General features: G+C 32.1%; 1 protein-coding gene across 7 annotated transcripts; it reads left to right on the top strand.

Annotated features, from left to right (window-relative positions):
* The first annotated feature begins 1,845 nt into the window (after positions 1 to 1,845).
* Positions 1,846 to 11,922, top strand: LOC128035899 (uncharacterized). Of its 7 annotated transcripts, XR_008192452.1 has the most exons (4): positions 1,911 to 2,171; positions 7,405 to 7,661; positions 11,255 to 11,384; positions 11,619 to 11,922. XR_008192452.1 is itself a non-coding variant. In XM_052625933.1 (3 exons), the coding sequence occupies exons 1-3, from the start codon at positions 1,932 to 1,934 to the stop codon at positions 11,642 to 11,644; spliced, it is 405 nt and encodes a 134-aa protein (XP_052481893.1). In that variant the 5' UTR covers positions 1,846 to 1,931; the 3' UTR covers positions 11,645 to 11,922. The 7 variants fall into 7 exon arrangements, 3 of the variants coding, with proteins under 3 accessions (XP_052481893.1, XP_052481894.1, XP_052481892.1); XM_052625933.1 differs by lacking the exon at positions 7,405 to 7,661 and having other exon boundaries at positions 1,846 to 2,171; positions 11,610 to 11,922; XM_052625934.1 differs by lacking the exon at positions 7,405 to 7,661 and having other exon boundaries at positions 1,848 to 2,171.
* The last annotated feature ends 1,598 nt before the right edge of the window (positions 11,923 to 13,520 follow it).

Raw genomic sequence — 13,520 nt, 5'->3', positions numbered from 1 at the left:
GAAAATTTATCTGTAAGGTTTAAATCCTGGGACTAACATCCAAGGACAAAGACATTTTACCCCCAATTTGACAATAACTTTTCCTATTAGTAATAGTTTATTTCTTTCAAGAAATCAAATGGAAATGGTATAAGTTTAGTTTCCATTGTTTTATGGTTTCAAAGAATTATTTATATACATCATCATTTGACACTCTAGTTGACTGAGAATTGTTGTCTATGGAATTCTATGAATAAACTCATGAAGAGTGTGGAAAGACAACCAGTGCTAGGAAACAGGTAGAGAGTTAAGGCAGAGATTCAACCATAATATATTTAGAGATTGAATAAACACAAAGAATATGTATTCAAGTTCTATATTAGTGACATGATTAGGTTAGATTTTCTGCTCTTTTGCATTCTTTGTTTATTTTTCTTCTTAAAACAAGAAAAACAAAGAAAGGGCTCGGAGCTGTGAAAGAGAATGCTTACCATTTTCATGAACCAATTAGTACCTCTTATATATTGTCCATATACTTTATTAAACTAAGTGGAGCTTCATAGAAAAATAAGTTAGCTTGACTGACCTTGTTGGATTCAGTGTAAAATGTTATGAGTTTGAGCTGATCTGCTTAAATTTGGGACTATTTTTCCCATTTGTTTGCACTAGATCCTGCAGGTGCACTAGTGCAGAATTTCTTGAATACTAGATGACTTATCTAGGATCATAAAGATTGAAGTAAAGGTTGTTTGGTTGAGAAGAAAGAACTCGAACGATTGTAAGATGGTTTTCGGCGAATTAGCACCTGCCAAAGATCTCATTTATATGGAGCTGGTCGTAACGCTAATGGACTATTGCTTCTGTGGATTGTGTTAAGGACATTACGAGTTCTTCAATCCACGTGTAATTGTTTAGTTTATTTCCATATTAAAACAATTTATGCGCTCTCGATAATTGCTTAGTTTGGTTAACCGGTTTGTGCACTAGTTTATTACAATTAGCATTATCTCTTGGACAATGCATACTTATGCCTAAGGCATTGCCATGATGCATTGTTTTGAGTCTTGTGACAAGCCGAAATTTCAACTGCAGTTTCGGATTAATCTTCTTGATTCGTGAACTTGTTCATGTGCAATCCGGTTGAATGAGAGTAAAGTGATATGAAACATATTTTTATTAGTGGATTTAGATATTGGTATTCGTATAATGGATATCATAATGTACTTGGATTTTCACTTTTTATTTTTATATAATAAATATGGATATTTAACAGTTTTGGATATTAGACAGAATTTAATTGATTCGGATTTGTAATTAGAAAATAATACATAAATAAACATATTAGGATTTTGAATCAAAATTGTGTAAAGCCATCTTTTAGTACCTCTCAATTTAGACATTGAGCAATTTAGTCCTTCTAAAACGAGTAATCTAATCTTTTAATTTCAAAAGTAAGCAATTAAGGACAATTCATTACGACTATTAATGTTTTCATCAATTGTGCATAATTTTGATTGACATAATAACTAATTAAATCTTCAATGTTTACATATTTTGTTAATTTAATCCTTATTTTAGAAAATAATTGAAAAATGTATAAAACCTCAAAAATATAATAAAAATTAGTTTCAAATATATATAAATAGACAAAATGTGTAAATTTTAATGAATAAATTTGTTATTTTTCTAATCAAAATTATGTAAAATTGACAAAAAAATTAATGGTGTGATTGATTGTTTTACATACTCATTTTTAAATTGGCAAGATTAAATTACTCTGATTTTTAAAGATATCAAATTTGAGAGAAGCTATTTTTACCCATTTTTTAAATTCCAAATTATAAAATTTACAAATTTCCACCCGCTATTATCCTTGGCCAGAATGGCGGCAAAGAACAATAAAAAGAGTATACCGGGCTTAACAGCAGCCCAAAGCTGGCAAAGAATTGAGAATGTCGTTGAGGACAGCTACGGATTTCAAATTACAGAAATGGGTTTTACAAAAGAGAGAAAATGATAGAAGCCCATTTAATTTGTTTGAATGTTGGGTGTTTCAATTCAACGAAAATGAATCGCCATTGTTGCTTCACGGGGAAGTTTCTGCTGAAGTCATTGCCAAGTATATCTACATTGCTATTGGTCTGCTAAAACCATGGACGGCCAATTTTGTTCTTCTGATCTTGCTGATGCAAGTAATTTTCTTATCCTGTCTGAAATTATGTGAATTTTTTTATGTTTCGAAAACTTAAAAGCTATGGTCATCTATTGATTGGTCTTCGTTTATGGAAGAATGTATTGTTGAAATCTTTGATTTGATTAGTGCTGTTATCTGCTTTTGGTTTACCTTTTTAGTAGTTGAAAATTTATGATGTGTTATAAGTGTAAGGACCTTTGTGGGTTTCATTGGAAGAAATAATGGGTCCATTGATAAGAGAAATTAGCTTCACTTGATTAAAACCCTTAACATGACAGGATAATTAGACTTTGTTGTGTAAAATGAAAAAACAATTTACGGAACACCAGAAAAACAAATTCATGCTCCCTTCCTTCCCTTTTTATTATTACGCTTTTCATAATTTTAGTCCATCATTTAAGAGAAAAAGGAATTTGATTATTATTTTGATAGATGGTTTATATTTGTGTATTTGTGATTTAGTACATGTAAAGTCCCTTAGGATATACAGATAAATGCTTTTTAATGGTACAATCAAATTAGCTGACGGAATATGTGGTATCTTATTCTTAGTTCATCAATGTCATATGAGGCTACAAGGGAATGCCTTAAGATATACAGATAAATGTAGATAGACAAACGCTTGTTAATAATACAATTAAATTTGGCTGATGGAATACATGGTATCTTATTCTTAGTTCATCTATGACATATGAGGCTCCTAGGGATCAGCCCATCATTAATTCATGAAGATGAAGAGGTGGCATAAAATGCTATGATTGCATATGAAACCTCATGCCTCTTCTATATCTTCCTCTTTGATCTACCCTTGTTTGACCCTCTCACGTAATCCTGAGACCATTGGAAATACTAACAATGGTCTAATTTTCATGATGAGGCCAACTCTTACTCCATCAGCTTCTTCCATTTCTTCAAGTTAAAAGTGCCTGGAGTGGTAGATTTATCTGGTAAATCACTGATTCGATATCTATTTCCTTGTTAGAAGCAAGGTAGTATCTTGGTCTCCATAAATCGTACCCAAACCATTTCTGCTAACTTGAGAAAATTGTATCTGTTTGGCAGAAGGAGATTGGCCATTGTAATGCCTACTGAGTGTAACTCTGGTACAAGGAGAGTTGCATAATCTCTTATTTATAGGCCCGTTTGAGACCAACTATTCTTAATATTTAATACAAATTTGGAAGGTATTTTCAAATATAGAAGGTATAATTATTTGAAAATACCTTCTATATTTGATTATACCTTCTATATTTGAAAATACCTTCCAAATTTGTATTAAATTTATACAAATATAGAAAGCTTATTCAGATATAGAAGGTATATTTTTATGTAAGGTATTAAATATTCAAATTTGTCCATATTTGCTTATACCTTCTATATTTGAAAATACCTTCCAAATTTTTATGGAAGCATGTAATTGGTCTCAAACAGCTCTACAAATACAAGATTGTGCTACTTTCCTTGTATCACAGTTCCAGTCAATTGGCTTTCATATATGGATTTTATGTGAAGGTGCATGAATTAAATATACTTTCTATATTTGAATATTTAATACTTGTATCTTTGCATAAAAGTTCATATAAGCATACCTACTATACTAAGCAGTTACCATAAAAAACATTTAGAATTACAACAAAGTTTTCATACATAGAAAATACATTAATACCAAAAATACTGCATTTTTTATCCTTGCATAATTACTTTTCCTACATAATATAAATTGTATTTCTATTTGTTTTACTACCAGTCTAGAAAGCAGGACCCGTAGGGAGGGCAAACAAATTGGAAACAAATCAGTTTGGTAAAAACACTTTTATGGGCCCTCTCAATTAAATATTAAGCAAACCGGTTGCTGTCAATAAAATTGGAGCAATTGAACCCCTATCAATTCCGAAAGTGAGCAACTAAGGACAATTAATAATGATATTAATGGTTTTTTCTGTCAATAGTTCATAATTTTTATTGGTTTAATAATAAATTTAGCCCTCGATGTTTGTTATTCCACATAAATGTTAGAATATGTAAATGTTGCAGACTAAATTTATTAAGACAAAATTGACAAAATGCGTAAACTTTGACAGCTAAATTTTCTATTATGCCAATAAAAAGTATGTTGTAATTAATTGCCCTTAATTGCTCATTTTTTAAATTGACAATGATTAAATTGGTCTGATTTTTTAGAGGGACCAAATTACTCAATATTGAAATTGAGAGGGACCAAAGAGGTCTTTTTACCAATTACTTCTCTTTGGTTTTGGAGTTAAACGGACACCCCGAAAACTTATGTGTAAAGTTTGAAATCTTAATACTAACATCAAAGACAATGACACTTCATCTAAATTCGGGAAGAACTTTTCCCGTTTGTATTTTTAACCAAATTGAAGCATACTATTAGAAATGGCATAAGTCTAGTTTCCATTGTTTTGTAGTATCAAAGAATTAGTCAAATACATAATCTAATTGATAATAACACTATCATCATTTGACAATCTGGTTGACTGAGAATTGTTTTCTAGGGAATTCTATGAATCAATTCAATCAGAGTGTGCAAAGACTACCAATACGAGGAAACTAATAGAGAGTAGAGGCAGAGTTCCGACCATAATGTACTTAGAGATTGAATAAACACGAAGAATATGTATTCTAATTCTCTATCAATGACATGACCAGATTTTTATGTGTTGTCACCACTTACCAATCAAGTTAAGCATAGGCATGAATACAATTTTTCTTATGTTGTCTCGCTTTCTATGTTCTTGTGTTTATTTTTATTTTAAAACAAGAAAATCAAAAAGAGACTTGGAGCTGCTAACAAAAATGCTTTTGAAGGGTCATTTTCATGAAAGGAAGATCCAATTTAGTACCTCTTATATATTGTTGATATACTTTAGTAAACTAGGTCGAACTTGATAGAAAAATAAGTTAGCTTTACTGACCTTGTTGGATTCAGTAACATTATGAGCAGAGCTGATCTGCTTAAATTCGGGATAATGCAGCCCAATCTTTGTGGTATTTTCCCATTTGCTTGCGCTAGAACCCATAGGTGCACAAGTGCAAAATTTCTTGAGAAGAAAGTAAGAACTCGAGCGGGCAAATAACACCTGCCTAAATTCTTATTTATAGAGTCGGTCATAACTTTTATAGAAAGTTGCGTCTGTGGATTGTGTTAACACGTCGACACTACGAAATCATCTATCCACGTGTAATTGCTTAGTTTACATATTGAAATGATTTATATGGTCTAGGTTATTGGCGGAATAATTTGGGTAACCGTTCTGTTTTGCACCATAAGTTATTACTCTCGTTAATTACACTTTTATTACTATATTTATAGATATAGGTGTTACTTGGACCTTGTATATTACCTGTGCATACTGCATAGGCACTGCCATGATGCGTTGTCATGACAAAGTAACCATTAAGTTGCCATGTTTGGCCAACTATTTGATTACGTTTTTTCGCATTTCTATTTTATTAGTTACATCAAATAGAAATTGCTATGCTATGTTTTCCATCCTGTAATAGTTTTAAGTGGACTATATTGTTGGGTCAAATGTTGGACTATGAGTTATTGGAATGCAAGACATTTTAACCTTACTTTGTTTGAAACCGATATTGGAAACATTTGTTAGACAATTTTTTATGCTGTAATACTATGTCTAAAGAGGTCCAATTTATCATAATTGAGACTACATGTGTGTTACTGATTGACTCAACTTTTTACACATGATAATACCTTATTTATTTAATTTCTTTTCATGTCTTATAGATGTTTGGCTCCCCTCCATTACTTACTTTTGTGTCTATTACTATCCAATATAAGGTTAATCACCATTTACAAATATCACTTCCACAATTCATTGATGGATCTTACACATTTGAATGGTAATGATTAGTGTATTTGAAAGTTTTAGATTAAAAAAATAATTGACTGGATCTCAACCCGTTCTATACTTATTAACCTCAGTTCAACCCTGAGCAGTCCTAAGTCTAGTTGCACAAGTTCATCTTCTTGTAGTTAACTTCAACATGGTGTGCAACTTTCTAAATATTGGTATACATATACATATATATGCCCTCTAGTTTTTGTATTGAGTTTAGCATTCTGGAATTACTGCATGTGGCTGCACCATTTAATCACACACTTTCAGTATCCAGATATTAACAATGGCACTTTGACATCTGCCATGTTCTTCGTGACACTTTATCCAACCATTAATTCTTGTATTTATTTCAACAGTTAGCAATAACATTAAGATTGAATTTTTGAGTTAATTTTTTAATGTTTTAGAGTAAGAATGGCTGTCATTAATAACTTATATTGTGAGATTGCAAGGTAGGACTTTTGCAATATCATGTGACAATCAATTCTAATTTGTAAGGTTGGCAAAGACTATTATTTAGACCATTAATGTGTTTCAAATACGGGTACCGATCAATATAAATATTCTAATTTGTTTTCTAAATTCTTTTTCTTGATTTGAAGAATTATACCTTTCATATCCATGTTTGGTTATATGTCAGATATAGATTTTGTATATATATACTTTTGAGGAAAAGGGAAAACTAAAAAGTCCAAAAACAAAATAGGGTGTAGATGGAGTATATTTGTCTAGGTTGATTGAAGTGCTTTGAGTGATTTGGGAGAATTACACTCTATCTACCATGTTAGCAATTATCTCCAAGGGCAACCATAGCTACCAAGAGTAGCTATTGAAAAATATGGACCATGATGAATAAGTGTGTGTTGGAAGAGCTTCGCATTAATTGTATATGTCAAATCTAGATTCAACAATACTGAGTACTAAAATAACATGAACATGACTTGAAAAAATAGTTAAAACATAATATGAAATATTAAAAATTGAACAGAGCACGGATAAATGAATATATTAAAATCGATATAAAACAGTCTTTCTTCCGGTATTTATATTGGTGCATATGTATATAAGCATGTTTCAGTCTATATTTTACATTTATTAGTTAAGTTACTATTAAAGAAAATATAATTCTCAAAATTCAAACTTGGAATTTTTGATATGATGTTTAAATTCACAGCTTTATATATTAGTTCTTTTATTATATATCTTTTCGGATGTAGTGAGTCAAACTATGAATTGGTTTTTAGCGATCATGTTGTGATGAGTATGAATTGTTTAAGTTGCCTGGATTAATACTTCATTATACTAGTTTATGAATTATGTGGTTGCTTCTTATCTACTCATTTATAGGTTTCTACCCTGAAGGAATTTGGCCTTTTTTATCTGCACTAAGCTTTAGAGTGATTCCCTTAGAGAAGCTACTTCAACCAATATGGCTAACTCCTAGGAGGAAAATCATAAGTTGACCAAGACCATTGAATTCCACATTGGGCTGAAAAACAATGATCCCTTAAAAGACGAGTGTTTCAGTGTTTGTGAAGCTGCCACACATTCATTGCTCCAAAACAAAGATCTGCATGCTTGGAGATGATCAACTTGTTGAAGAGGTAAATTTGTGTCTTTCTGAGGTGAACTTGGTTTGCCTACATTGCTAAGAAGAACATTTTATTTCTTGACCTGAGCATAAAACATATATGGGTATCCATTTTAAATGTGCATGGTTACTTCAAGAAGAATGAAGAATCTGAGCAACATAAAAACTATGTACTTGTAACTTTTGAGTGTTTCCTTTTATGCGGTTCGATTTATATTGCAAGATGAGAAGATTGGTTTGGATTAAATGAATGTAGAAGCATTGAAGATGCTAAACAAGAACAATAAGTTGCGCATTGAATGGGTTGATCGTAGGTAAGGTGCCTTTGCTTGAAGAGTTCCACGGCCCTTCAAACAGGATCTTTTGAGTTATGCATAGAGGGAAAGTAGTTGTGGAGATTAATACTGAATCCCTTTTTTTTACTCAGAATGTTTCAAAATATATGCTCTATGTTGGAATTCATAGAAATTATGAATATTTGATACATTAGGAGTTTTCGTTTTGAAATGGACACCCTGAAAATAAGTTACTTCTCTTTGGTGTTGGACTTAAATAAACACCCTGAAAATTTATCTGTAGGGTTTGAGATCCTGATACTTACATCCAAGGACAAAGACACTTTACCCCAATTTGACAAGAACTTTTCCTTTTAGTAATAGTTTATTTCTTTCAAGAAATCAAATAGAAATGGCATAAGTTTAGTTTCCATTGTTTTATGGTTTCAAAGTATTAGTTGTATACATAATCATTTGACACTCTAGTTGACCAGTGCTAGGAAACTGGTAGAGAGATTGAATAAACACATAGAATAAGTATTCAAGTTCTATATTAGTGACATGATTAGATTTTCTTTTCTGCTCCTTTGCTTTCTTTGTTTATTTTTCTTCTTAAACAAGAAAAGCAAAGATATAAAAGAGAATGCTTGCCATTTGCATGAACCAATTTAGTACCTCTTATATATTGAGGTAGTGCTTCATAGAAAAATAAGTCACCTTGTTGGATTCAGTGTAAAATGTTATGAGTTGAGCTGATCTGCTTAAATATGGGATTATGCAGCACAATTATTGTACTATTTTCCCATTTGCCTGGACTAGATCCTGTAGGTGCTCTTAGAAAGATTGAAGTAAAGGCTGTTTGGTTGAGAAGAAAGTAAGAATTCGTACCATTGTAAGATCGTTTTCGGCAATTAACATCAGCCAAAGATCTTGTTTGTATAGAGCCGGTTGTAACTCTTATGGACAATTGCATTTGTGGGTCGTGTTAATACGTTGACACTATGAATTCTTCTGTCCACGTGTAATTGCTTAGTGTTAGGATCGACCTGATTAAGCAACAAGTAAAATAAATAGCGGAATAAACTGAAAAATTGAACATACAAATTTAACGTTGAAAAACCCTTTCAAAGAGGATAAAAAGTCACGGGCAAAGATAATTTTACTATAATGGCAAAAGAACGAAGAGTACAAAAGATGCAAATAAAAACTAAACCCCGAAAACCTGAAAACAAAGAACCCTCAAAACGTAAACACAAAATTCTCTAAATGTGTTATGAGTTCTAAACTCTAATGGATGTATTTTTAAAGTTGCAAAAGAACCTATTTATAGGCTAAATTAGTAGGTCAAATAAAATATCCTAATAAATATTAAATATATTATACTAATAAATACTAAATCTTCTAGAAAGAATATATTTTGTTTAACTTGACTTGCAAGCAATCTCTTAGAATTTGAGTCACACAACTTTAACACTTACAGCATGTTTGGTTGGGTGTATTGGCTATAATCGGTGGGCCCCACTTAAGCCCCCTTTATTCCGTTGTTTGGTTCATGGTAATGCTATTACGGGTGTAATACGTTACTTACCTAATCGGTGAAATCCACCGATTTGTAATGCATCCCTTTTGCTCAGTTTAGGTCCTGATTCAATTTTCTTCCCTGTTTTAGCCTCTCGATTGACGCTTCTGTCTTACCCAAAGTCTTCTGTTTCTTCCTTCTACCTTTCTTCTCCACTCTCCTCGCCGTTTCTCCTTCTCTTTTTTACCTCTCTTTGGCGTCACAACTAGACTTCGAACACCGATCAGAAAGCAGCCTCCATCTCACAGTTTCTGTTCCTCTCCATCGGTGAAACTGTGTTCTGTCCATTGGAACCGGTAAGGAAGATACTGGAACAATTCCTTATCTTTTTTTTTGTGCTTTGCACCTGACAATACTGGGTTCCAGCACCCATGAGTGCGCCTTTGCACTTTTGACAATACTGGAACAATTACGTTTTACGCTTATGTATTCTATGAACAATTTATGGTCTAGATTTCTGCCTTATTAATTACTATTTCCATGAGTAGGGCAAAGAAAGGGGGGAATGATGGGGTGTAGGGTTCTATGTTACTTGGACTGGACATAAGTGTTGGATACAGGAATGTGTGCAGCACAACAATCTTTTTAAGCTTTCCTTGTATTTGAAGGATCATACCTCTATACCGATGTCTGATATGGATGTTGACATAGGTACTTTGAAAAAAATGAAGAGCCAGAGCAACACAATTGGAGTTTGGACAATATGCTCCTGTTGATTACTCTGGTTCAGGCTTTGACATCTAGTGGATTAGTTGTATAGCATCTTAGATTTGAATGTAATTTCCTTATGCCAAGGAGCTGTTGAAATTTGTGAAGGAGCAGTATTTGTCTCTTACAATTGTTTTGATTATTAAATATCGGCTCAATTTCTCTGTTTTGGTTGATCTAATTGAATTGAAATTTATCTGCATATGACTTGCTTGCAATTTTCCTGCTACAACTACTTGCCATGTCATTAGTAGACATTGACATTTTGTTATCTGAAGTCTTTACCAATTTGGAAGATAACTGAGTTATTGAATAAAGTGATGTGGATGTCTATTAAGGTCTTGTTGATTGTGATAAATGCTATGCGTGTTACTTTTATATACAAAGCAGGTCTTTTTAGTTTCATCTAAAAAGATGGCTCATAGTATTGTCAATTATAAACCAATTTTTTTCTGGTCCCGTAAAGTCTACACACAACAACATTTGCCATCATGTGTTAGAGATAGAGAGAAAGAAAAAAGGGAGGGGGCAGGCTTCATTAATTTATGAATCAAAAGGTATGTATGAGTTGGTCTATTCCTATATGCTGTCAACATACTGCACCTCCTTAATCTTGGTTCTGCATCTTCTTAGGCTCATTATGGCCACCATAGGAATAGCCTACTACCCTGAACTTTTGCCATTTGGTAGGTTTTGGTGGATATGATGGTTGAGTTGGTTATATTCTTCAGCCAGTTGGGATAGGTTTCCTCAGTTACAAGCTTATCAATGGTTCTTGTGTTATCTGGAACTTGACTTGGTTATTGCCAATATGTTTCTGGAATCTTGAAATCAGCTTCCTTTTCCGTGTTTGAATTAAGAGTGTATTCACTGCATCCTAAATTGTTTTGCGGTTTGCATGCTATCACGGCATATTAGCATCATCTTCTGTAGGAGACATGATAGACTGAACATTTTATTATAGTTTGTATACAAGTAGAATGCCAGTTGGTTCTTCTAAATCATAATCAGTTACTTTTCTTATTTTTGTATGTTCTCCTATAGTTCCCGGTGGGTCGTGCCCATCGACTGCTAAAAACAAGGGTTAGTGCAAACGGAAGGGTCGGAACAATAGCTGCTGTATACACAGCTGCAATTCTCGAATACTTGACTGCAGAAGTGCTAGAACTGGCAGGTAACGGGAGCAAGGATTTAAATTATAAAGATGGATTCAAACAACTGATATTTTGAATTACAAACTGCTCCCTGATAGAAAAAAGAGCATATTTATATATGTTCAGAGTATTGATTTGAGTTAAATGTTTTGATAAGTTGTATTCATCTTCTTCAATTTCTTAAAAATTATCTGAGTTTCCATTTCTTTAAAATTCCTTCTAAATAACCATGAGGTGATGAAAAGGTGCTTCAGATAGTAGCAAAGGAGTAGGCCAATAGCAGATAAAATAAGGGGTCATTTTCAAGACATTTTTGAGCTAATGGCAGTGGCAAATCCATGAAGCTGTGGGTCAAATGAAGAAATTGGAACGCGGTTTTACCACGACTCTTTGACAAAACCTAATCTTCATAGATTGTTTGTTGCTTTAGAACTTCTATTTTGTCATCTTTTATTTGAGATTTCATTGTATGGTCTATATTACATTTTGACCATCGAATTGTAAATAATTACTATATAATTATTAATATCATTAATTTATGACATTTTAATTATTAAATTGTTAACGGCATATCTTCATTTTAGAAATAAATTTCAAATCAATATTCTCAACTTAATTTTCTTTTTCTTGTTTCAAGTGAAATAAATTTTAATTAAAATATATTTAATAATAATTATGTTAAAATATGATTAAATTATTTGTTACTGATATTAATAATCTTATTAAAATTTAATAACAATAACAATAATCATTTATCTAAAGAAATTTTTGCTAAGGGTATTCTAGTCATTTTAGTTTTTTCCTTTATGTTATTACACCTCTATTCCATTCAACCAAACACAAATTACTATTACGCCTCTATTCCATTACATTCAACCAAACAGTTGATTTGCTATTACATCTCTATTCCATTACACCTCTAATCCAATACACCGAACCAAACGTGCCCTTAGTTTATTTCCATATTAAAATCATTTACACACTCTAAATAATCGCTTAGTTTGGTTAACCGGTTTGTGCACTATAAGTTATTATTCTCTCTAATTTTATTACAATTAGTGTTGTTTCTGGACCATGCGTTTTGAGTACTTATGCCTAAGGTGTCGCCATTGTTTCGTTGTGTCGAAATTTCAACTGTAGTTTCAGATTAATGATCTTGATTCATGAACTTTTTCCTATTACAATCAGGTTGAATGACATTTTTTTTCAACAATGGATAAAAGATTTAGATGTCTAATCAAGAGATGCTCGTATCTGCAGTGTACTATTGATCTGCATATCATTTGCTGTTGTTTCGGCAAGGCAGAGGAATCGGTATGTTTCTGTTACCAACATGACGTTTAGCCCTTCGCTACAGAACATCTCGAAGCGTCCATTGTCTGGTTTTTGCTAGCAAAATTATCCCCTTAAATGATATCCATTAAAAGTAGGAGCTTGTTCAAGTTGCTAGAAATTTCGTACTTTGACCACTTTAAACAGATCTCAAGGTTGTGTCTGGAAATTTGCATATGGAGTCTCTGTCTGAATGTGAGTGGAAGGTATGTTTTACACATATGTATTGTAGTTTTTGTGTTGAGTTCATCATACTAACATATTTTTTTATACAATATAAGTTCAAACTCACACACCTACACACTACACTAATATACAAGTGAATCTGTTGATCAAACCCTAGTCACGGACATAGATAATCTCACTTCAGCCATTACTGTGTGCGGCTATACACTATTTAGTCACTTGCTTTCAATATCCAAGTATATTGATATTGGCACTTCTGAGTGTTTTTAAATTAAAATAATATAAAAAATAATTTGCAATTAATTACAAAAATATAAAAATATCTATATTTCTTTCTAAATACAATACAAATGATATATAAGTAACAAAAACTATTTTTTTATTTCATTTGACAGGCTGTATTGATTTTTTTTAAAGTCTGACAGGAAATAAATTAAAAAAGAAGAAGTTGAAGCTGTTATAAAAAAATGTCTTGTCTCTTCTCATATTAAACCATGTTACTGTTTTTTCTTTTTTTTTTTGGTTTGAAATAATATTAAGTCATATTAAATCTGTGTGTTAGTCCTTGGAAGTCACAAAACCTTTTTTTTTCCGAACTCATGGAAATGAACTGAAATAGCTGATGGTTAGGTTAGATA

The sequence above is a fragment of the Gossypium raimondii genome, chromosome 13 (assembly GCF_025698545.1).
Source record: "Gossypium raimondii isolate GPD5lz chromosome 13, ASM2569854v1, whole genome shotgun sequence".
Taxonomy (NCBI): Eukaryota; Viridiplantae; Streptophyta; class Magnoliopsida; order Malvales; family Malvaceae; genus Gossypium; species Gossypium raimondii.
Note: the sequence above shows the minus strand (reverse complement) of the source record. Positions and strands in the feature narration are given on the sequence as shown.

Bases quoted from the DNA above. Each gene is read 5' to 3' on its own strand.
- LOC128035899 (XM_052625932.1), top strand. From the start codon at position 1,932: ATGTCGTTGAGGACAGCTACGGATTTCAAATTACAGAAATGGGTTTTA. The intron at 2,172-11,254 runs GTAATTTTCTTA...GTTCTCCTATAG, and splicing joins TTCTGATCTTGCTGATGCAA to TTCCCGGTGGGTCGTGCCCA.